General features: G+C 44.4%; 1 protein-coding gene across 4 annotated transcripts in view; it reads right to left on the bottom strand.

Moving 5' to 3' along the window:
* Positions 1-26,360, bottom strand: part of PPP3CA (protein phosphatase 3 catalytic subunit alpha) — a 338,286-nt gene that overhangs the window by 122,310 nt on the left and 189,616 nt on the right. For all 4 annotated transcript variants that reach the window (XM_068231640.1, XM_068231655.1, XM_068231648.1 and 1 more), the window contains exon 2: positions 23,399-23,599. In XM_068231640.1, the coding sequence (XP_068087741.1) occupies positions 23,399-23,599 (201 nt within the window). The remainder of the gene's footprint in view (positions 1-23,398; positions 23,600-26,360) is intronic.

The following is a 26,360-nucleotide window of genomic DNA, read 5'->3' as shown; positions in this document are numbered from 1 at the left end:
TTACAGAGATCTATATAGAGACCTCCCTCCCCTCCCCCACATACACAAAGTATTTTAATGAGCTTTATAAAAAATACACCCCATCCCCCATGAAACCATTAGACTACCATTTTTCCAAGGAAGCAATAACAGCATTCCCTGAAAGAAACCATTTATAAGACCCCCAACAATTTCAACACACCTACACCCACATATGTGGAACCATTTACAATATCGCACAGTACTACCCCCAGGAAGCAACTGCAGTGTCCTTTCTCCTGGAAAGTCATGACAGTACTCATATTCAGGGAACAGCTAATCGCAATACACCTGATTACACCATGGTGTAGGTAGTCATATGCTCCAAAGAACTGTCTATAAAACTCCACAAAAACAACCAACTCTCACCCCACACCAGAAGAAGTTCTCATACTCCCAAAAGTACTAATTACTAGACCCTACCTCCTCGGGGCAAATTACAGAACTCACCTTTCGCAGAAATTGAATTACAAAGTATTCCCCTAGTGAATCAATTCAGTAAAATAACTCCACTCACTAAAATGATATTTAACATTCAAAACCCAAAAATGACTAGGCTTTAGGAAACAAAGGCTAAATGGCAATTTGCTTGGAGGACATATAGAGAAGTACTGCACCAGGTGGGTGTTTGCCTACTGCCTTCCATAGTCAAGAATGTTGCCATCCTTATTCCCTCATAAGCAGTGCCCTTATAACCCAAAGCCAGATAACTATAGTTTGAGTGACACACCTGCAACAAGCATGCAGCCAGTGGAAACCAGGGCATCAGCACAGAAGTCAGGTAACTGGCACAATTAGAGAATAAACATGACAGCCTACATATTCCCCTTCCTTCAGTTCCCCTTTAACCACTTCACTCCCCCAGTGCTAAATTTCTCCGTCCCTCTGCGCACCGCTTCACCCCCAGGGACGGAGAAAGGCGCACTGGTTTGTTTACTGGCTGGGAGTGGGCGGCGAACTCTCGCGCACACTTCAGCCAGCCCGCAAAGCAGGTGACTAATTGGACGTTAGGAACAAGCGTTCCTAAATCCAATTAGCCTCGCCGATTGCGAGTAGAATGAAGACGGCTTCAAACAGAAGCCGTCTTCATTCAAAACAATGTAAGATAAACAATTGTGCAGCGCGCGATCACGCGCCCCCGCGACCCGCGCGCGCACACACACACACACACACACACCCCGGCTCTGCAGTACAATGATTGGTTATGGGGACTCCAGTCCCCAATAACCAATCATAGTACATAAATACTGGAATGGAAGCAGCGCTGAAAGGTAAAAATCGCGCTGGTGTTTCAGGGGTAAAACCCCTCAGTTGTGAAATGCTCATAGTTAATCATGCCAGATTAATAGCTAGTAAATGAACAGGAAACTGTGCCACTACCCATACAATTTTTATATCGGCTTCAGTCATCCTGGGGAAACTAGCTACATTATCTCAACAGGAAATGGAATTCACCCAGACTAATACATTAAATATGTTAATTTCAAAAAGTACAGATGCACAAAACTATGCATCACTAATTTATGCAAATGTCCTATCATATGCATTAACACAACAGGATGCTGAACTGATCCTTTAAGATTTGTATAGAGATACTTCAGTTTTGTCATTCAAGTACGGTGTCCCACAATGGGAATGATTCACAAAGCTTTTTCACCTGTTTATCTATGTTGCATTGTTAAGCTCCCAAAGAGCTAACAAACCCAATACAATTAAGGTAAGAAAAGTATTTTTGAAATGAAGTTAATCAGGAACAACTTAGAGTGATTTTGTTTTTGCTTGTAAATGTGCTGAAAGGTTGTTTTTATTAATCAGGAGAAAAATAAGTCGTCAGGTGAGTGTCTCATCTGCTACAGCTAATGAATGAAATGATCACTAATATTTTTAACGCATTCAAAATCTGTACAGGGCTTGCACTGAATTAATGCTGAACGCTGCTTGGCTATAGCAGGGTACTGTCAATTATGAGGGTAGAAGGGCAAAGGGGCAGCACACGAACGAGTAGCTTTCAGCAGCCTGGTAAGTTTGAGCACAGTGGGCTCAGTCATCATATAGTGGTCTGGTGGACGGATCACTAAAAATCAGGGAACTACAGTGCATACACTAGATTCTCAGACAGCCCTGGATGAATGTCTTTGTTAGAGACTATAGGTGCCCATACTCTACCTCGATTTCCTGCCAATAGCAGATTCAATCACTGTGATTGAATCTGCTGTGAAATAGATAACGCAAACCAGGACCAATCAACCAATTTCCATCTGAAATTGATTGATTCCGTTGATCTGTCCAGGCGGAAAATTTTGCTCGACTGCCGGTGGGTCGGGAGCGAGGTGTTCGATTCGGCAACGACCAACACAGCAATAATCTCACCTGTCCCGCTGGCATGAGTCCCTAGGTTCGTGCTGTTCCTTTCTCCGGCTGGCCTTCATCATCTTCTCTGCACTTCCTGTCCCTTTCTACTGAGAAGGGGAAGTTCAAACAGTAGAGCACCCTCTCGCGCCCATGGGACAGGTAATGCATTGCTGCTGGAGCAGAAGCGACAAGGAAGGCGGCAGCGGCAGCTCCGTAGATTGTGAATCGATTTCATGCTGAAAGATTCATAATCTGTGTGCAGCAAATGGGCAGCCATTAGATCCCTCTCTGATTAGATTCGATCAGAGAGGGATCTATCTGTTGGTCAATCTGGTGGCTGCCTTATCTACCAGGTCTACAAGGCTTTAGTTTTGTATCTCTGGGTGTTAGGCCTGGAAGCCACTACCAGTAGGAGCGCTTTTCTGATTTGAAGAGCTCTTGCTAATGTAATGCTATAGGTGTGATCACACTGGAGCGATGTGATTTTATAAAAATCCCCCATAGCATTGTATTAGCAAGAGCTTTTTCAAATCACTAGCGCTTAGAAAAAGCTGCTAGTGGGTCCCAGGCCTTACCTTGTTTGGTTGCTAGTGTTATGCTAAGTACACACAATACAATTTTCTGGCAGATTTACTTGCCAGATCGTCTATTTCCAATATGTCCGATAGGAATTTTAATGGATTTTCCATTCACTTTATGAAAATCGATTGGAAAATCGATTTAAATTCAGATTGGACATGTTGGAAATAGTTGATATGGCAAGTAAATCTGTCAGAAAATTGTATCGTGTGTACCTAGCATTAGGGGGCTGTATAATTTACAGTCTTTAGGAGAGACTTCGAAACATAAGGATGTTTATCCATTCATAACATAAGGTTTGAATGTTGTTATGCAGATGTAATTTCCATATTGTTCAATATTTGCTGTGAAGCTTCAGGTTAAACTATTACAGTGAAAAGTTTTTGCTATGTTAGCAGAGCTTCATATTCTTTACTCTGAATCTTGCCAACTTCTTGCTTCATCTTGCAATAAAACTGCAGAGGTTAAAAGGCCAAAAAAAAGTGTTTCTAAAAGAAGTACAAGGTAGAGACTAAAAGAAAATCAGTTGCTTAAGTGGACTTTTCTTATCACCTCTCTAACAGTGTCAGTTATTTTCCAACAGAGCAGGAGACAGTATAAAAACAATTGCATTAACTATTTCGATTCTACTTTGAACTCATTGACTGTACTCAAATGAGCTGATTAATACAGCCATAAAAAAATCTTGGGTGTGATCCTTGATCCAATCATAATGAATCTAGTCTCCTAGTGTCTTTAAAGGGGTTCTTTCGCGAAAAAAGTAGGCAGTTAAAAAATGTGACAGATGACAGGTTTTGGGCCAGTCCATCTTTTTAAGGGGGATTCTCAGGGCCTTCTTTGTTTTCAACAGCATTTCCTGAACAGCAGTTTAACTGCCAAAATAGCAAGATACCAGCCGGCCTCCCTAATCACTTGCACACTATTATGTCAGTTAGATTTTGCAACTGTTAAGGAAATGCTGTTGAAAATAAAGAAAGCCCTGAGAACCCCCCTTAAAAAGTTGGACTTGCCCAAAACCTGTCATCTGTCACATTTTTTAACTGTCTACTTTTTTCGCGAAAGAACCCCTTTAATAACGATGGTCAATAGGATGCAAATAATTTACATGCAGGATTATGCACATTTTGTATGCAAATGTATGCAGCTTGAAACTGACCAATCAAAATTTACCTCAAAATTTGATTGGTCAGTTTCAAGCTGCATACATTTGCGTAAAGCTACATCAACTCAATATTATTTGCATAGACCATCCCTAGCCTAACACTTCAAGGGAACCTAAATTGAAAAGGATATGGATATTTCCTTTTAAATGACAGCTAAAGTGAGAAGAATATGGAGCCTGCCATATTTATTTCCTTATAAACGATTCCAGTTGCTGCAGTGGTGTTTGAATAACATCAGAAACAAGCATGCAGCTAATCTTGTCAGATCTGACAATGTCAGAAACACCTGATCTGCTGCATGCTTGTTCAGGGTCTATGGCTAAAAGTATCAGAGGCAAAGGACCAGCAACATAGCCGGGCAACTGGTATTGCTTCATAGGAAATAAATATGGCAGCCTCCATATACCTCTCACTTCAGTTCTTTAAAATAATACCAGTTGCCCGACTCTCCTGCTGATCCTGTGTCTCATAGCCACAGCCCCTTAAAGGGAACCTAAACAGAGGGATATGGATGTTTCATTTTAAACAATACCAGTTGCCTGGCTGTCTTGCTGATTGCTTTGGCTGCTGTAGTGGCTAAATCACACCTAAAACAAGCATGCAGCTAATCCAGTCTGACTTCAATCAGATCACCTGATCTGCATGCTTGTTCAGGGGCTGTGGCTAAAAGTATTAGTGTCACAGGATCAGCAGGAGAGCCAGGCAACTGGTATTTTAAAGAAAAAATCCACATGCTTTTCAGTTTAGGTTCCCTTTAAGAAATAGAGGCCGACACCAGCCATTTCTCTCTGTGGTCTCCTTCTCTATGCATGGTTGGCTCATTAGCTGCATGTTACATCATCCACAGCCCCAGGGCTCATACATAATATGAAATGCGTTATGTGCATGCTTTTAAAGGACACCTGAACAGACGGATGTGGAGGCTACCATATTCATTTCCTTTCAACTAATACCAGTTGCTTGGCTGTCCTGCTGATCTTTCTGGCATTAGTAGTGCCTGAATCACACACACCTGAAACTAGCATGCAGCTAATCCAGTCAGACCTCAGTCAGAAACCTCTATTGATACAAGTATTAGCGGTAGTGTTTAAAAGGAAATAAAATATGCCAGCTTCTGTCCCCTAAGGACAGAGCAGCACTGGAGTGACATCCCTAGGAAGCTGGGTAAGTGGGGAGAACAATGTTCTTGGCCCAAGGGATCCACCAGGACAGATATTGCTGGCCGAGAGAGGTTATGGGCTTCCACACGCTTCTGTGTAGAAACAGTCATCAGTCGCCTCCAATGAGTTTCATCTGGTGTGTGTATGGAGCGTAAGAGCGATGCACACATATGCGACAAGTGATCTGCAGCCTGTTTAATTTAAAGAGACACTGAAGCGAAAAAAAAAATATATGGTGAATTGGTTGTGTACTATGAATAATTACTAGAAGATTAGCAGCAAAGAAAATATTCTCATACTTTTATTTTCAGGTATATAGTGTTTTTTCTAACATTGCATCATTCTATAATATGTGCACATTACACAACACTCAGCATTCAAAATGAGTCTTTCAGAGCAGTCTGAAGTAATGACCACTCCTCTAGCAGAGAAAAAGTAAACAGTTCACTTACAGTTGAGATAATAAAAGTCAGATAACAGCCCTCTCCATGACTAAAGGCCCATACACACGTCGGATTTCCGCGGACGGGTCGTTTGCACGCCCCATCGTTCGCCCGCTAAATCGGGCGTGTGTACAGACTGTCGTTCACTTGGGCGGATCGCTCAAACTCACCCTTATCAAGCGAACGACAGTCTGTACACACGCCGGATTTAGCGGGCGAATGACGGGACGGGCGTGCAAACGACCCGTCGTTCGCGGAAATCCGACGTGTGTATGGGCCGTAGCCACCCTGGCGTTCTATTTCCCCAGGATTTCCGTGCAAAAAGTGGTTCAATTAATTTCCCATAATTTTCAACCATTTTTTTTTTTTGCAATCTTTTTTTTTGTATTAAATTCAATACAGGTTATTGTATTGAATTAAATTTAAAAAAAAAGTGTTTGCTGCGAGATTTTGATGATGCTGTGTGACACTGGTTCCATCAACGCCGATCGACGGGGGACATGTGATCTCCAAGGGAGAAGCAAAATCCGCCAAGGGACATGGAAGAAGGCACTGGGGAAGCTATCAGAGGTACGCGACGAGGGATGATGGTGAGTATAAGATATATATATATATATATACCAATGGTGAGTATAAGACCCAGATGTATAGCCAGGTATAGTTAGCCAGATGTATAGCCAGGTATAGTTAGCCAGATGTATAGTTAGCCAGATGTGCAGCCAGGTGTAGTTAGCCAGATGTATTAGCCAGGAATAGTTTAGCCAGATGTTTTGCCAGGTAATATAGGGAGCAAGATGTTTGCCAGGTGTATAGAAGACAGATGTGCAGCCAGGTGTATAGGAGACAGATGTACAGCCAGGTGTAGGGAGTCATATGTATAGTGAGCCAGGTTTGCGGGTGCCTCTGCCCCCCCCCCCCCCATTGCCCCCGATGCCCCCTGACTCTGGCCGGGTGTCCCTTCTGTGGGGGGGGCTCCCCTTCTGTGCTGGCTGGTAGTGGCCAGTGGGTATCCCCTCTGTGGGAGGGGGGGGGGATCCACATACTGTGCGTGCAGGTGGCTGGGTGGCCCTTCTGTGTGTGTGGGGGATATCCCCTTCTATGGGGGCTAGTCATGGTCTGTCGGGGACACCCCCTTCTGTTGTGGGGGGGGGGGGAGGTGGGAGTCCCCATCTATGAGGGCTATGGGTGGCCTCTCCCTCTTCCCCCCATCCCTTCCGATCCCCCGTGCCCCCCCCCCCAATCCCGTGTCTCCCCCGTCAGAAGCCCTGATCTACTTACCTGAGGGCTTGCTCCTGCGGCGGAAGCGGCGCACTTCCTCCTCCATCGCGAAGTCTCGTGTTCTCTGTAATTACTGTACGCGGCTTGGTGACGTCACCAAGCCGCGTACTGTAATTACAGAGACCGGGACTTCGGCGATGGAGATGGAGGGTGTGCATCTCGGCCAGCGCAGGAGAAAGCCCTCAGGTGAGTAAAGCAGGGCTTCTGACTGACAGGGGGAGACACGGGATGGGGGGGGGGGGGGGACACAGGATCGGGGGTGAGGGGGGCACGGGGGACAGAGAGGGAGGAGGGAAAGGCCACCCACAGCTCTCATAGAAGGGGACACCCACCTCCCCCCCGCACAGAAGGGGGTGTCCCCGACCGGCCAAGACCAGCCCCATAGGGGGGATACCCGCCCCCCCCCACACACACACTACAGGGTCACCCGCACGCACATTACGGGGATGCCCCCTCCCCACAGAGAGGATCCCCGCCGGTACCGGCCACTACCAGCCAGCACAGAAGGGGACACCCTCCCCCCGCACAGAGGGGATCCCCGCACCAGCCACCCGCAGCACAGCAGGGGACACCCCCCGCCCCCCCCACAGAGGGGATCCCCGCACCAGCCACCCGCAGCACAGAAGGGGAATCCCGCATGCTGCTGAGCACATTCTCTGCTCCGATGGCTGCACAGGGATTCCCCAGGGTGGCTGGATGCTAGTTCTGCACGCTGTGGGTAGCACAGATCGCTACCCACAGCGTGCTGACAGGCATCCAGCCATCCTGGGGAATCCCTCTGATGAGGGAAAAGTGCAGCCGGCGGGGCCGAGAAACAATAAATCTCCCTGGCAGTATTGACGAGCTCAGCTCGTCAATACCGCTTTCAGCAAGTTTTTCCTGGACGAGCTGAGCTCGTCAATACCACCAGGGTGGTTAAGACTAATGGTTCATACACACTTGAGATAAAAGTCTTTGGAAAAGGCAAGATCACAGACCAATTTTACCCCCTTCCATGTAGTATGAGAGCCATACTCTACACAGTCTATTCTATGGAGCTGAACTCCCCATTAGATAAAATCTTTGCAACATGCTGCACACACAGATGCCCGTACACACTCAAAAGATCAGTATCTGCAAAAGATCCATGCCTGCAAAATGCATTCATAGTCTATGATATCTGCAGATCCTCATACACACTTGGTTTAACAGACAATCATCTGCAGATCAGATCCACCAGGATGGATTTTCAGATCTGCAGATGATTGCCAGATATGCAGATGAAGTCTGTTAAACAAGGTGTGTATGATGATCTGCAGATCTCATAGACTATGGATCTTTTGCAGGAACAGATCTTTTGCAGATACTGATCTGTTGCTTGTGTACAGCATCTTTGTGTGCAGCATCTTGCAAAGATTTTATCTGATGGGGAGTGCAGCTTCATAGAATAGACTGTGTAGAGAGAGTATGGCTCTCATACTACATGGAATGGGGTAAAATTGGTCTGTGATCTTGCCATTTCCAAAGACTTATCTCAAGTGTGTATGAAGCATTAGTCGGAGAGTTAATGGCTTGTTTGCATAGAGATAACAACTGGAGTTTCTTAACTCTTCCTGTACTGGAAACAATTAGACTGATGAATCTGATCTTAATGTTTTATTTCTTAGCTGTACTACACATACAAATCATATCATCATATTTTTTTTTCCGCTTCAGTGTCTCTTTAAGGGTAGTGTTGTAAATCTTTCTTGCTGCACCTGTTTTGATGTGCACCACAGCCGATATGATATTCCAAAAGATGGAGGTTAAATAACGTCAATCATTCTAAAGGATCCATCTCCAGACTGAAGACACACTCACAATAAGGATTGGTATTATTCCACTGAATAACCTAACTGACAAAATAGTAATTGTTGCAGTATAATGAAGTTGGCGCTTAAAGAAGTGCCTGTGCCGCTGTTTACCAGATGAGCAACTGTATTGAGTCCCTGGGCAATGTAAGTGCTGGAGAGGAAAATACGCAAATAAAACAACTCATCTCATTATTTTGGGTTTGCTCACATCCAGCACGGATGTTTTCCAATTACACAAAGAATGCAGCACTAGAGGGGGGGGGGATGTGTTCTCCTGCCTGCATGCCCAAATAACTAGAATATTGGAAATGCAGTTTATATCTTGGTCTCATCTGATAAAGGCTACAATGAGGGTATTTTGCCATTTTCAGTAAGCATTCCTAATGATGAACTGCTATGTTGTGTGATTACCCCCCCAAAAAAATTTAAGCTATAATATACATAAAAAATCAATCTTCTCTGCCAGATTTTCTAAATAACATTCCCCAGATGAATTATTAGATACGATACTTTGCATACCAGCAGAGATTCCCTTATATCTAGCCTTTCTCAGTTACGTTGTGCACATATAAATACATCAGTCATTGTCACTTTATATGCACTGTTAGTCTTAAGCAGGAAATCTGCACTACTGCCACTGAGGACAGAGCACCAACACAGACACATGCAGACAAAATATGATCTGCAACTATAGGGTACATGGACAACTGAATGATAATGTATTGTGAACTATACCAGACCCGCTTCACAGCTGTGTTGGAGTGGCAAACTGATCCATGAAAATGCATCTGATCACTGGTCGATCGGATCAGTTTTTAATTCGTTGCTGCTTCTGTTCCGTTTCCCCACATCACCCCCCCCCCCCCCCCCCCCCCCCAAAGTGCATTTTTCTATTTAGAATGGTCCATTTCGTCACTAGTGTGAAGAAACGTTCCGTTTTCTCATTGCCCCCAATGCAGTGCTTCAGCTTCTGTTTCTGTTCCGCTGGGCTCAGCGGTCAGGAAAAACAAATGCAGAAGGAAACTTGCCTTCCAATCAGCGGATCATGTGGAACAGATCCATTTGAATGAACCGATTTGAACGGATCCATAGGTTAACATTGGGTCTATTTGCATCCATTAGGATCCATTCCATTCTGATCCGTAAACAGAACTTTTTTTAATGCCAGTGTGAACCAGGCCTTAAAGGGAACCAGAGAGGAACCAAAGGTGAAAAAATGAAAAAGATTCTATACATACCCGAGGCTTCCTCCAGCCCCCTATGCCCGGATTGCTCCCACGCCGCCATCCACCGCTGCCCGCATTTAGGAGAACGGGCTCCCGTCGCTGACGTCATCGGAGCCGCGCTACGCAGGAGAAGTGCGCCCTCTACGTATCTCTCCATACACTGCTGCAGAGATGCGCAAAAAGCGCACCTCTGCTACGCTTAGACTGGCTCCGACTGACGGCAGAGCGGGGAGCCGGTTCTCGTAGCTGCGGGAAGAGGAGGATCAGCGCGTATGGGGCTGGAGGAAGCCCCAGGTATGTATAAAATCTTTATTTTTTTCAGCTATGGTTCCCTTTAAGAAAAATCTGTCTGGGAACTGAATCTCAACATACAGGGACTCATGCAGAAAGGTAAATGTTCCTAAATAAACAAGTCATTCTACTAAATAATTGCAGAATAAAATTAATGTTCTGGAAAGGCCTCATTCTATTATACATATATACATACATACATAGTACTGACATTAGATTACACACAGGTGCACTCTAGTTATTCGCACTCATCAGGCAATGTCTACTGGCAACTGACTGCACTCAGACCAAAGGGGGCTGAATAATTACTCGCACCCCACTTTCCAGTTATTTGTAAAAAATGTTTGGAATCATGTATGATTTTTGTTCCACTTCTCACGTATACACCACTTTGTATCGGTCTTTCACGTGGAATTTCAATAAAATTGATTCATGTTTGTGGCAGGAATGTGACAAAATGTGGAAAACTTCAAGGGGGCCGAATACTTTTGCAAACCACTGTATATACACACATATACACACACATACACATTGCTGTCCGCTTTTGAGTGGTCTTTGAGACTCGCATTCTATATAAAAAAATGCATTGAATTGCACTTAGGGACAATTTACACACAGTGCAGTGTGGAGGGGGGGGGGGGGGGGGGGGGGGGCGGAGGGTGCAGTCCGCATTATGACAGCCTTGTGAAGCACAGGAGGTACAGTGTTCAATAACAGTGTCACCTCGGAAATTGTATGAGCAACATTTCTGGAGAATACTCTAATTTTGACAATACTTTTTCACTACTCTAATGCAGTGCTGAAAAGTTATTATCAACAGAAGATGACAAATTATCTCCTACAAGAAAACTTGGGAGAAAAAGAATTGGGTCAGGTCCCTAGTCTGCTCAAGCCTTTAGACTTTGACATTGTCAATTATTCCTGGTATAATTGGTGTTTATATTTTGATATTTGGTCCATAACTATCTTACAGCTGATTATAATGCTGTTGATTTGGGTAGATCTGGAGAAGTGCTTGGCAATAAACTTCTCTTTTTTTTTTTGTACAATTCTGCATTGATCTTACCTGTTTTATATGCATCATACAAGGTGATGAGAGGGAAGATTTTTAAAGCCGATCGCTTGCTCTGGCAACTGCTATATACTGCTCCAATTTTCTTTGGTATTGGCTTAACCACTTAAGGACCGCCGATGGGCGGCGGCAAGGGCTGGGCCCAAACGACCGCAATACGCCTATCGGCGGCGGCATCAGGAGTGGCTGTGTGGCGATCGCGTCAGGCGTGGCTGTACGGCGATTCCGTAATTCGTGACGCGATCAGCCGCCGGCGACAGGCTCCGCCCCCTCACGCTGTAACCCGATGGCCGTTCGGAAGCGCCGGCGGGTTACTAGCTGCCCGATCGCCGCTGACAAAGTGTATAATAGGCTTTGTAATGTATACAAAGCCTATAATACAGGCTGCCTTCTGCCCTGATGGTCCCAGTGTCCGAGGGACCACCAGGGCAGGCTGCAGCCACCCTAGTCTGCACCCAAGCACACTGATCTCCCCCCCCTGCCCCCTGATCGCCCACAGCAACCCTCAGAACCCCCCCTGCCCACCCCCCAGACCACTGTTTGCACCCAATCACCCCCTAATCACCCATCAATCACTCCCTGTCACTGTCAACGCAATTTTTTTTTAAATCCCCTAAACTGCCCCCTGGGGACTCCTGATAACCCCCCCACCCCTCAGATTCTCCCCAGACCCCCTCCCCGTGGACTGTATGCATCTATCCCCCCTGTAATAACCCACTAATCACCTGTCAATCACCCATCAATCACCCCGTCACTGCTACCCATCAATCAGCCCCTAACTTGCCCCTTGCGGGCAATCTGATCACCTACACCATCAGATCGCCCGCAGACCCGACATCAGATCACCTCCCAAGTGCATTGTTTACATCTGTTCTCTCCTCTTAACACCCACTAATTACCCCTCAATCACACCCTATCACCACCTGTCACTGTTACCCATCAGATTAGACCCTAATCAGCCCCTTGCGGGCACCCAATCACCCGCCCACACGCTCAGATTGCCCTCAGACTCCCCCCTTATCAATTCCCAAGTGCATTATTTACATCTGTTCTTCCCTGTAATAACCCACTGATCACCAGTCAATCACCTATCAATCACCCATCAATCACCCCCTGTCGCTGTCACCCATCAATCACCCCCTGTCACTGCCACCCATCAATCAGCCCCTTGCGGGCAATCTGATCGCCCACCCACACCATCAGATCGCCTGCAGACCCGCCGTCAGATCATCTCCCAAGTGCATGGTTTACATCTGTTCTCTCTGCTAAATACCCACTAATTACCCATCACTTACCCATCAATCACCCCCAGTCACTGCTACCCATCAGTTTAGACCCCTATCTGCCCCTAGGGCACCCAATCACCGGCACCCACCCTCAGATTGCCCTCAGACCCCAGCCCTGATCACCTCGCCAGTGCATTGCTTGCATCTATTCCCCCCTCTAATCACACCTTGAGACACACAATCAATCACCTCCTGTCACCCCCTAGCACACCTACCCATCAGATCAGGCCCTAATTTGCCCCGTGTGGGCTCCTGATCACTCGGCCAAACCCTCAGATCCCTCTCAGACCCCCTTCCGATCACCTCCCCAGTGCATTGATTGCATCCATTTTCCCCTCTAACCCTGAGACACCCATCAATCACCCCCCTAGCACTCCTATCCATCAGATCAGGCCCAATACAACCTGTCATCTAAAAGGCCACCCTGCTTATGACCGGTTCCACAAAATTCGCCCCCTCAGACCACCTGTCATCAAAATTTGCAGATGCTTATACCCCTGAACAGTCATTTTGAGGCATTTGGTTTCCAGACTACTCACGGTTTTGGGCCCGTAAAATGCCAGGGCAGTATAGGAACCCCACAAGTGACCCCATTTTAGAAAAAAAGACACCCCAAGGTATTCTGTTAGGTGTATGACGAGTTCATAGAAGATTTTATTTTTTGTCAAAAGTTTGTGAAAAAAAAATACAAATCAATTTCCGCTAAGTGTCATTTTTCACTAACTTGTGAAAAAAAATAAAATCTATTAACTCACCATATACCTAATGAAACACCTTGGGGTGTCTTCTTTCTAAAATGGGGTCACTTGTGGGGTTCCTATACTGAACACATTTTAGACCTTCTCTAAAATAGGTAATATAATTTCTTACCCACCCTGTTTTAAAAGAACAGGCAAATGTTTGATTTCATGAGGGCAGACATCTTTTTGGTTGAAAGGAGGTGACAGGGAGCATGAGACAGTTCCAACTGTCCTGTGTCCTGATCACCCTTCCCAGTTGCTAGGCAACGAGAACAACAACATCAGAAATCCCAAGGTATTCCGTTAGGAGTATGGTGAGTTCATAGAAGAGTTTATTTTTTGTCACAAGTAAGCGGAAATTGATTTTATTTTATTTTTTTCACAAAGCGACATTTTCCGCTAACTTTTTGTTAAAAAAATGAACATGAACTCAACATACTCCTGACCGAATACCTTTTGGTGTCTTCTTTCTAAAATGGGGTCATTTGTGGGGTTCCTATACTGCCCTGGCATTTTAGGGGCCCTAAACCGTGAGGAGTAGTCTAGAAAACAAATGCCTCAAAATGACATGTGAATAGGACGTTGGGCCCCTTAGCGCACCTAGGCTGCAAAAAAAAGTGTCACACGTGGTATCGCCGTACTCAGAAGAAGTAGTATAATGTGTTTTGAGGTGTATTTTTACACATACCCATGCTGGGTGGGAGAAATCTCTGTAAATGGACAATTGTGTGTAAAAGAAAAAAAAAATTGTCATTTACAGAGATATTTCCCCCACCCAGCATGGGTATGTGTAAAAATACACCACAAAACACATTATACTACTTTCTCCTGAGTACGGCGGTACCACGTGTGTGGCACTTTTTTGCACCCTAACTGCGCTAAGGGGCCCAAAGTCCAATGAGCACTTTTAGGCTTTACAGGGGTGCTTACAATTAGGCACCCCCCAAAATGCCAGGACAGTAAACACACCCCACAAATGACCCCATTTTGAAAAGTAGACACTTCAAGGTATTTAGAGAGAAGCATAGCGAGTCCATGGCATATTTCATTTTTAAGTTAGCAGAAATGAAAAAAAATATTTTTGTCTCAAAGTGTCATTTTCTGCTAACTTGTGACAAAAATAAAATCTTCTATGAACTCACCATGCATCTCAGTGAATACGTTGGGATGTCTTCTTTCCAAAATGGGGTCATTTGGGGGGCATTTATACTATCCTGGAATTTTAGCACCTCATGAAACATGACAGGTGGTCAGAAATGTCAGAGATGCTTCAAAATGGGAAAATTCACTTTTGGCACCATAGTTTGTAAACGCTATAACTTTTACCCAAACCAATAAATATACACTGAATGGATTTTTTTTATTAAAAGACATGTAGCAGAATACATTTGGACAAAAATGTATACAGAAATTTTACTTTATTTGAAAAATAACAGCACAGAAAGTAAAATTGACAAAATTCATGTCTTTTTGGATGAATATAATAAAAACTAAAACTCGCAGCAGCAATCAAATAGCACCAAAAGAAAGCTGTATTAGTGAGAAGAAAAGGAGGTAAAATTAATTTAGGTGGTAGGTTGTATGACCGAGCAATAAACCGTGAAAGCTGCAGTGATCTGAATGGAGAAAAAGGCTCTGGTCCTTAAAGTGAACCTCCGGACTAAAAATCTACTCAGCAGAACTGAAAAGGCTTGGTGTTTCTTTAACAGTTTCACAGCATCAGAACTGTTTTTCTTACCAAAGCATAATTTTTTGCTGTATTTTTATCTAAGCTCCACCCATCAAAGAAAAAAAAGCACGGGCTTTTTTCCCTGATGCTGTGCAGAGCATGATGAGATTTGCTATGTTATTCACGATGCTTAGCAACTGGGAAGGGTGATCAGGACACAGGACAGTTGGAACTGTATCATACTCAGTCATCTCATTACAACCAAAAAGATGGCTGCCATCATGAAATCAAACATTTGCCTGTTCTTTTAAAACGGGGTGGGTAAGAGATTATGTTACCTATCTATTTTACATAACATAAGTAATGTAACTTAAAGAGAGTCTGAAGCGAGAATAAATCTCGATTCAGACCTCATAGATAGCAGGGGCATGTGTGCCCCTGCTAAACCGCCGCTATCCCGCGGCTTAACGGGGGTCCCTTCACCCCCAAATCGCCTCCGTAAAGCAGGGGAGCGCTTCCGCAGTGGGGCAGGGCTAACCGCCTCAGCCCTGCCCCAGATGAGTATCTCCGCCTCTCCCCCGCCCCTCTCAGTCTTCCTTCACTGAGAGGGGCGGGGGAGAGGCGGCGATGCGCGTCTGATAGGCGCGACGGGAGGCAGGGCTGCAGCAGTTAGCCCTGCCTCCAGGAAGACAAGATTTACGACCAAGACTACGACCAAGTCTTGGAGGGGTGGGTTTGGGGGTGAAGGGACCCCCGTTTAGCGGCGCGATAGCGGCGGTTTAGCAGGGGCACACATGCCCCTGCTAAGTATGAGCTCTGAAGCGAGATTTATTCTCGCTTCAGAATCTCTTTAATGAAAGTATGTTTGTTTAGGCTGAAGTTCCTCTTTAAGGGGCGAAAAGACTGTGGTCCTCAAGTGGTTAAGCAATCAGCTCCTTTGTATGCATTATTATTCATATACAGTACACAAAAAGTTAACACAACAAGAAATGTTGCTGCTCATCATTCAGGAAGCTTAGTGGGCAAGTTCATACTGTAAATATCCCGATGCTATAAAACAGGATAATAATCAGGACACACTGAACTAGCTAGACATTATTACTAATTTAAATCAGTACTGTGGGTGATCCTATGGGAGATTAAAGGCCCATACACACGTCGGATTTTAGCGAACGACCCGTCGTTTGAACGTTCCGTCGTTCGGACGTTTTCGCGTCAAATCCGAAGTGTGTACAGACTATCGTTCGGGTGATAAGACTGGTTACCAGCGATCTGCCCGGCGGATCGTTGGTAACCAGTCTTATCACCCGAACGACAGTTTGTACACACGTCGGATTTGACGCGAAAACGTCCGAACGACGGAACGTTCAAACGACGGGTCGTTCGCTAAAATCCGACGTGTGTATGGGCCTTTAGGATAATATTTTTCTACTTAGATATGCACAGTGCAGATCAACTCTACATCTTATTTACTATAGTAGTCATGCATTGCCCTCTAATCATGTGACCAAAGAATGTTTACATGCAGAGAAAAACACTACTAGACAAATTCCAGGGAAGAAGCTGGAAAGACCTTTTCAAGCAGCTATAATGGCCACAGTCTATTATTTTTTCTCTACAGCCAAGTCCTTAATTTCCCCCCATTCACTATGCTATTTATACACACTATACAGCCAAAAGGTGAGGTATTGGTTATGATATACCCCATTTCTAGGCCTAATGCTTTCAATGTCGGCTGTGGGAAGGCTGCTGGTTACTTATCTGGTTATTATACATGTCTGAGGAAGAAGCATAGAAAAAAAATAATGAGGTGAAGATTTTAAAAGTAAAAGTAAAGGAAAGGAAAGGATTTTTCTTTTTGAAAAAAAAAAATGCAGTTTGCCCTGTCTACACTGTCAGATTGACTGAAACATATGCCAAGAGCCTGTGCCCTGATTGCATTAAAACAGACTGCGGAAATGCAGCTAGTGGGCAGCACGGTGGCATAGTGGTTAGCTCTCTCGCCTTGCAGCGCTGGGTCCCTGGTTCGAATCCCAGCCAGGGCACTATCTGCAAAGAGTTTGTATGTTCTCTCCGTGTCTGGCCCTAGACTACACTACATAATATAGACATACGGCAATGGTAGGGATTAGATTGTGAGCTCCTTTGAGGGACAGTTAGTGACAAGATGTGTGTGCGCGCGCGCGCGCGCGCATATATATATATGTCGGCGCTATATAAATACTAAATAATAATAATAATAATAATAATAGTGCTACAGAAATGGCATATGGCCTTAAAGAGACTCTGTAACATGAAAAACATCCCCTGGGGGGTACTCACCTCGGGTGGGGGAAGCCTCGGGATCCTAATGAGGCTTCTCACGCCGTCCTCTGTCCCACGGGGGTCTCGCCGCAGCCCTCCGAACAGCCGGCGACTGTGCCGACTGTCAGTTCAATATTTACCTTTGCTGGCTCCAGCGGGGGCGCTGTGGCGACTTTCGGCACGGAAATAGACGGAAATACCCGATCTCCGTCGGGTCCGCTCTACTGCGCAGGCGCCGGAAACTTGCGCCTGCGCAGTAGAGCAGACCCGACGGCGATCGGATATTTCCGCCTACTTCGGCGCCGACAGCCATCAGAGCGCCTGCGCAGGAGCCAGGAAGGTAAATATTGCGTCACCGCTGTACGGAGGGCTACAGCGAGACCCCCGAGGGACGCAGGACGGCGTGGGAAGCCTCATTAGGATCCTGAGGCTTCCCCCACCCGAGGTGAGTACCCCCCAGGGGCCGTTTTGTCGTTACAGTTCCTCTTTAAGGATGTGGTTCAGGAATTCTTTACCTCCATCAAAAGAACCACTGTTACTAAAAATTGTAAATTTTAAAATACAAAACCTACCTGAGGTACATTTCTCCCGGAGTAAAATGCACTATAAATGTCTTTTCTCCTATGTTGCTGTCGATTACAATAGCCAGTAAAAATCTGACAGATCTGATCAGTTTAGGACTAGTCCGTCTGCTCTTGGGAGATTCTCAGTATTATCTTTATTCTTTACAAAGGCACTCCCTGGAAAGGATCTAGATCAGTGATGGCTAACCTTGGCACTCCAGCTGTGACAAAACTACAAATCCCATCATGCCTCTGCCTCCCCGAGTTATGCTTAGAGCTGTCAGAGTATTGCAATGCCTCATGGGACTTATAGTTCCACCACAACTGGAGTGCCAAGGTTAGCCATCACGGATCTACTAAGATGTTGGCTAGGCTCCCTTCTCATGTGCACACTATTTTGCCAGTTGAACTGAGCTTCCCGTCAGCAAGTATTTTTGAAAACAGAGAAACCCCTAAGATGCACTTGTCCAATACCTGGTGAAATTTTTACAACTTTCTGAAAATGATAGCAACATAGGAAAAAAGAAATACCTTATTTTTCAGTTCAGAATAGAAGAATCACTCCCCCCCCCCCCCCAAAAAAGGGGGGGGAATTCCCTGCATCTTATATTCCCTGACTTATGATTGCGTGTTGATATGAACTGTCACGACGAGGACCTCACTACCCTTCAACTGCCAAAACCCAACTGTTACTTCCCCCTCTGCACATGCCTAACTTCTCTCTCCTCTTTTCCGCTAATGGGCTCCCCTTGGTGGCACCTGCATGCTCTCCTTACAGCAACACTTGCCACAAAAACGAAATGCATATTTAACCCTTTGTGTGTGTGTGTGTGTCTGTTGCAATGACAAACACACAGGGTTACAAGGCTTCTGCTGATGATGCTTCATACTGCTATTCAGACTGCGAGGGGGCAAACACACTCTTAAAGGAGAACTGTAGTGAGAAGTATATGGAGGCTGCCATATTTATTTCCTTTTAAGCAATACCAGTTGCCTGGCACCCCTGCTGGTCTATTTGGTTGAAGAAGTGTCTGAATCACACCAGAAACAAGCATGCAGCTAATCTTCTCATATCTGTCTAATTTGTCAGAAATACCTGATTTCATGCATGCTTGTTCAGGGTCTATGGCTAAAAGTATTAGAGGCAGAGGATTAGCTGAATAGCCAGGCAACTGGTATTGCTTAAAGAGACACTGAAGCGAAAAAAAATACATGATATAATGAATTGGTTGTGTACTATGAATAATTTCTAGAAGATTAGCAGCAAAGAAAATATTCTCATACTTTTATTTTCAGGTATATAGTGTTTTTTCTAACATTGCATTATTCTATAATATGTGCAGACTACACAACACTCAGCATTCAAAATGATTCTTTCAGAGCAGTCTGTGAAGTAATGACCTCTCCTATAGCAGAGAAAAAGTAAACAGTTCACTTAGGGCCCGTTTCCACTTGTGCGGTGCGAATCGCCGCGGTTAAAATTCGCATGCGGATGCGAATTTCTCATGCGGCTGTATGCGAATTTTCGTGCGAATTCGCATGAAAATTCGCATGGATGACGCTATATGCGAATTTAACCATGGCAGTGCCGGTGTGTTTTCCCATTGATTTCCATGCGAATTCGCATGCGAATTCGCATGAAAATTCGCATGCCAAAGCCGCAGGCGATTTCCCTATTAAATACATTAGCGGCGATTCGCATGCATTCCACACGCAGGCGAATTCTGAGGGCTCTGCCGTGCAGAAAAATCCTGCACAGAAAAACGCTCAGGAAAACTGACAAGTGGAAACAGGCACATCCACTTGTATTGGCTGTGCGAATCTGCATGCAGGAAACGCATGCAGATTCGCGATAGTGGAAACGGGCCCTTAAGGTGCCCATACACTCGTCAGATTGGCAGAAGATAGATAAGAAATGCATCTGATGATCTATCTGATGCGTTTTTAGAACATTTTTTACCAGGATAGAATTCCAATAGATTTCAGTTTGAAATCTGTTGAAATTCGATCTGATGGCATTTTTTTGCCATCAGATTTCCATTAAGGCCAATGCAAACTGATAAGCAATCTCATCAGATCGACCTAAATTTTCCACCCTGCAAGTTCGATGGAAATCCATCGAAATCGATCGAAATCGGCCGTCGATCGGTCGATTGGCCAACCGATTTGCGATCGATCGATCGATCGATCGCGATCGATCGGTCGGCCAGAAAATCGGCTGAGTGTATGGGCTGCTTTACAGTTGAGATAATAAAAGTCAGATAACAGCCCTCTCCATGACTAACTTAGTCAGAGAGCTTAATGGCTTGTTTGCATAGAGATAACAACTGGAGTTTCTCAACTCTTCCTGTACTGGAAACAATTAGACTGATGTATCTGATCTTAATGTTTTATTTCTTAGCTGTACTACACATACAAATCATAATATCATATTTTTTTTTTCGCTTCAGTGTCTCTTTAAAAGGTAATAAATATGGCAGCCTTCATATACCTTTCACTACAGTTCTCCTTTAACAACTCTGAGCAGACTGCAGCCTGTAGCAATGCTATTCTGCAGTGCAGGTGGCAGCTAGTGTCTGGGTTGCTCACTCGGCACTTTGAGTGGAAGTAGTTTGACATCAGCTAATCAAGGAACGTACAGGTGTCTGTGCTTGGAGTGGACTCTGAAAGATTCAACCACCTTACAGGGTCTGAACCCACAGCAGTTGTTTCTGTTTCTGTCCGCTTTTCAGCATCTGTAACATTGATGTGTAACTGAAAAGCGGACAGAACTGCACTAGTGGGTTTAGGCCCTAAGGGCAGCATTTATGTCCACATACTTTAAACCAATCATCTGCTTTTCCTAAAGAAAGAGAGGCTGTTCTAGGTTTCAGGGCAGATGATTGCAAACCGTAAAAGCAAGGTCGGATTTATATTTTTTCCACCCCTGAGCCAAGTATGTTGAACTTCACTTCCATGTGCAGCAGTGCCCCTCCCATTCCATGTGCAGCCCCTCTTCCATGTGCAACATCCATATAATGCAAGGCCCTGTCTAATGTACAGTTCCCTTAGGCATCAGCATCCCTTTTTCATGTGTCGTGCCCCATTTGCAGCCTTCTCTTTCTTATGTAGCAACCCCTATTTCACATTCAGGTGCCCTCTTGGGCTACAGCTGCCCAAGGCTCGGGCCTTACAGAAATTCAGCTCTGAGTAAAAGTGGTCACACTTCAAGTAAGATCCTGGTACTGCAGGGATTTGAATAACCTGGACTCATTTTAGCCAAGTCTAGAGCCCTTCACTGAAGAAGCATAGTTTTCAGTAATGTATGAATCAATTAAAGGTCATCATGATTCATTACACTTCCCTAACTGGTCTGCCAAGCTATAACATACTGATAAGGTACTTTATTTTCCCCTGCACAGTATATATATCAGAGAGGCAGTCAGGCACGAAACATTGCAGATTAAACTGTATAGACAATTAAACAGGCATTGACAACATTTATTTGATTTGACACTGCAGGCATTCCATCATTTTGTGCACATCCTCCAAATTGATTACATGCCACATTTCCTGTTCAATGGCTCGCCCATACGGCACATTCTGCACATAATGAACACATATTTGAAGCTGGTAATACAGAGCAGCCTATCTCTGTAATAAGCTTAGAGGAAGATTATAATCCACGGCTGGGGATCCAGTGCAAAGACTATAATATAGGAAATTGGTCCAGGCAGTTAGCGGTGTGTAGAAAAGATAGCCAATGAAAAATTAAAGCTCAAAGCAGCTTTACAAAACAACTTAGAGTGAGATGTGCCACATTCATATGAGTTAATTTTCCACTGAGTGCAAGAGCTGCATGCGCTATCACTACACTGTCACTACTGGATTCAAGATTATATTTGCCAGCTCAAAAAAACAAAAAAAAAAACAAAAAAAAAAACCCAAAACTAGTTTAAAAAAAATAAATAAAAAAGTGTAGAATCCCATTGTTACAATTTTTAGCTGCGACATAAGAGAATTCCTCCTCCGGAGTCCCTGGATAACTTGTAAGCTTGAATTATTAACCATTATGCAGTGAATACTGTGTAATGCACCTGTGAGTGTCTAATAAAGGAAACCCGGTTCAGCAGCCCTTATTTACTGACTTCATATATAATTTGCACTGTATAGCTTAACCTCTTGACGACCAGCTAACGCCGATTGACGTAAACTGGTCGTCTGCGGGTTACCATGGAAACGGCCGCTCCTTTCCATGTCAGTTCACGGAGGGTGTCTCCGTGAACAGCCGGAGAGCCGCCGATCGCGGCTCGCCGGCAAAATGTAAACACGCGGGGAAGAAATCCCCGCTGTTTACATCATACCGCGCTGCTGCGCAGCAGCGCCGTAGGGCAGATCGGCGATCCCCGGCCTCTGATTGGCGGTGGATCACCGGCATCTGATAGGCGGAAGCCTATCCTTCAATGCGCAGGACGGAACTACGTCCTGCGCATTACGGAGAGAGGGAGGGAGGGAGGTAAGGAGGCAGAGGGCGGAAATGGCTGCGGAGGGGGGCTTTGAGGAGCCCCCCCGCAAAACGCAGATGGCCGGCGGCGATCAGACCCCCCCCGGCAGGACATCCCCCTAGTGGGGAAAAAAAAGGGGGGGGGGGGGGGGGGGAGTCTGATCGCCCTGGCATAATACTGATCTGTGCTGCGGGCTGGAGAGCCCACGCAGCACAGATCAGGCAAATCACCCCTGGTCGGCAAGTGGTTAAAAACGATGCATCACATATTTTTGTATTTTTTCCCCAATTTTACTACAAAATAGACCTTTGGCCAATCCTCCCTTGATTGCATCAGGAAACAGAAGTGCCTATGCAACGCACAACACTTCCATTCTGATGCATGGTTTCTGCAATGCAATTGTGATTTCATCATAATGAATGGAAATCGCAATGTGTTTGCATAATTTCTTTGGAAACATGCATTAAAAATTCCACAGTGAATCGCAAGGCATAGATGGGCACCACAGACTATGCACTTCTGATGTCCCTGCAGATCGCTTTGCTGCAAACTGTGGCAAAAAAAATGTAGAGTGTGGGCAAGTGGCCTTTCAAAGTTTAGTAAACAAGGATTCTAAGAGACTAGAATAGGGTGCCTTATAAACTAGATGACTGCAGCCTTTCAGGTCACAAATTCTGCAGGGCTGTCAACAAGTAAATGACAAGCCGAGATAAAGAGCCATGCTGGCATTACTGCCTTCTCTCCTGAGTAAGTGACTGGTGGAACCTATGTCACTAGGCCATTATGAATAAACATTTTGGCCATCACTTTTTCCTGTGGCAGAAGCCAGTAGGTTACAAGGGAAAATTGAAATGGATGACCACCCCATTGTACATAATCTCTAATGCTAGATAGATCTTTCTTCTGTCCTCTGCATGTCCCTTGCCCTTTTCACTCACCTGTTACTGGAGCATCAATATCCAGTAGGTTTTTTTCCATGCGAAGAATTGAAGCTCCTTCTGTTATTATTCGGAGGGCAACACTTTCTTCCAGCCTTCCCTCCTTCATTAAGTGGGCTTTTAAGACATCTACCCGAGGTTTACCATCGTTGTCAAATACTTCCTTTGCTGTAAGCCGATGACTTGGCGGAAACGGTACAGCTGAAAAGACAGAAAAATAGGGAAAAAGAATGAATATCAATAACCTATTGTCAAGCATTCTTACTATTTAAGCATCAATATGTCCATCAAGTTCAGCCATAACCCCACTCTGGCAGCTGCTGTCAGATTGTGCTTTATTAAGGGAAGAAATCACCTGAGCAGCAAATGTCAGCTGCATCAATTTGCAGGATGGAATATACACCACAGCCATTGGCTACAGTATGTACACACCAGCCACTGGCTACTGCATGCATCTTTGCTAGTCAGCATATGTAACTTCAGTCAATGTTACTGCAAAGCACAAAGCTTTGTTCTTTGATTAAAAGTAGTATTTATATAGAGGCCAACATCTTCCGCAGCGCTGTACAGAGTATATTGTCTGGTCACTAACTGTGCCTCAGAGAGGCTCCCAATCTAATCCCTACCATAGTCATATGTCTATGTACGTATCTTGTAGTGTATTGTAGTATTATTGTAGTGTATTGTAGTGTAAAAGTTAGAATCGACAATGCATAATTCACTGCTGAATAGTCTGAAGGTCCATTAATAATGGACAATGCTGAAAACATACATACGTCAGAAATACATGGTGATAAAGCTTTAATTAAATTTAAAAAAAAAGCCGGAGTAATCTTCAGAAAAGCTACTTTTATGCCCGGTACACACCCTGTAACTTTCCATCAGTTTCCTGATCGATTCAATTTCCGACCAGTCCGATCTGATTTCCGAGTCGATTTTCGGATCGATTTTGTACAGAAGTGATCGGAAAAATAGATCAGAAAAATGATCGGAAATCACATTTAACCTGTCATAAATTACCAATTCAACATGAAAGCTGATGGGAAACTGCATGGTATATGACAGGCATTAGATCAATTTCTACGGCACAAGCTTCCATATTTCCTGAACAGTCAGCATGAACACTCCTGGAACCTGTGGTAAAGACAGGATGAATCACTGGCGAGTTCAAGTTAATCCCTCTAATTCTCTCTTTAAATGCCTGCCTGCACAATATTGAGATCCGCTTGTTGATCTCATATCAACATAAGACTTGAGCTTAGAAGTGACCTTAGGTTTAATTGGACTGTCAAAGATCATATCACCTTTAATTAGGCAGTTCTCTTATCGGATGTCCTCCAAAGATAACTATTTACTATTCACCACTGCAGCCTTAAATACCAACAGATTTATTTAACTAAGCAATTAAATTCACCATGATCTGTTTATCCACATGGCAAGGAAACCACATTGTACACACATTATCTGTCAGAAAAAAAAGCGCACTTTGGTGTTTCATATGTCTTGCCAAGAGCGACACTATCAATATATCTTTATCTTGCATGAACTCTTGGTTATATTCCAAGAAGCTTTTCTAAAAGGATGTTTATGCGATTAAAACCTATGTTCTGCAGAAAACAGTTACACAAAAGCACTCAGAAGTCATTCACACGTACAGTACATTCTGCTTATAGATTGACAGGGAAGAAAACAGCCACAAATCACATGAGAAAGCTGATGCTAAGCCTGGTACAGACATTGAATTTTGATTGGCCAATCACTAACCAATTTTACCCCTTCCATGAATTGTGAGAGCCTACAGATTTTAATACAAAGAGCAGATTGTGTAGGTAAGCTCTCATGCTCCTTGGGAATGGTAAAATTGGCCAATCACTGGCCAATAACAATAGGATGTGTGTACCTGGCTTTACTGGACACCATTGCTTTTTTTTGTTTAGTTAGTAGAATAAAACAATATAAAACAGCTTGGTATATTGAGTGAGGAAAAGTTACAAGCTGTCCCTTAAATTCTTAAAAAGGGAATATACTGTATAGGTTTTTTTATGTAATTTATTGGGTTTGACATATTTAGACAGGAAAAAAAAAATATAGGCCAACTGACCCTAGATCACAATGTGTTCCTCCCTCACCCCACCCACCATTAGCTGCTACATCTATAGTAACAGATGCAACAATAGCCTGCAAGCTAGCAATGCGTTAGAATCTGGATTGTAGCAGAGTTTCATTCGCGTACTCTAAATCAGGTAGAAATCTCTTTCCCCAGCATGATCATAGTGAGAGGTATATGGAAGCTGTCATATTTATTTCCTGTTAAGCAATACCAGTTGCCTGGCAGCCCTGCTGATCTATTTGGCTGCAGTAGTGTCTGAATCACACCAGAAACAAGCATGCAGCTAATCTTGTCAGATCTGACAATATTGTCAAAAACACCTGATCTGCTGCATGCTTGTTCAGGGTCTATGGCTGAAAGTATTAAGAGGCAGAGGATCAGCAGGACAGCCAGGCAACTGGTATTGCTTAAATGGAAATAAATATGGCAGTCTGCATATCCCTCTCACTACAGTTCTCCTTTAAAACTGATCAGGGCTACCATTAGGACAGAAAATTTCCATTGATCAGGGTCGGGGCAGGAGCAGGCATTTAATTATGGGCCATAGCAATTTTCAACAGCTTTCCTGCTGAAATCTACTGGTGATCAATGTGCTGTGTGCGATACTAATCTATCCCTCTCGGACCACATTTGGTGGCAATCGATAAGTTTTGGCTACCTTTAACTTTTGGATGGTCAAAATATAACCCACTGTTCCAACAGGGTAGCCCCACCTTTAAAACATTTAACAGTCTCCTGTTTAAAGAAAAAAAAAAAGTGCCTGAATTGTCAATCTGCTCTGTTTCACTATTCCCTGGAGTATTCATGTTTCAGCCGACAGGAACTGTACTGTACTCAGCTTTCCAGTATGTA

The sequence above is a fragment of the Hyperolius riggenbachi genome, chromosome 1 (assembly GCF_040937935.1).
Source record: "Hyperolius riggenbachi isolate aHypRig1 chromosome 1, aHypRig1.pri, whole genome shotgun sequence".
NCBI lineage: Eukaryota > Metazoa > Chordata > Amphibia > Anura > Hyperoliidae > Hyperolius > Hyperolius riggenbachi.
Note: the sequence above shows the minus strand (reverse complement) of the source record. Positions and strands in the feature narration are given on the sequence as shown.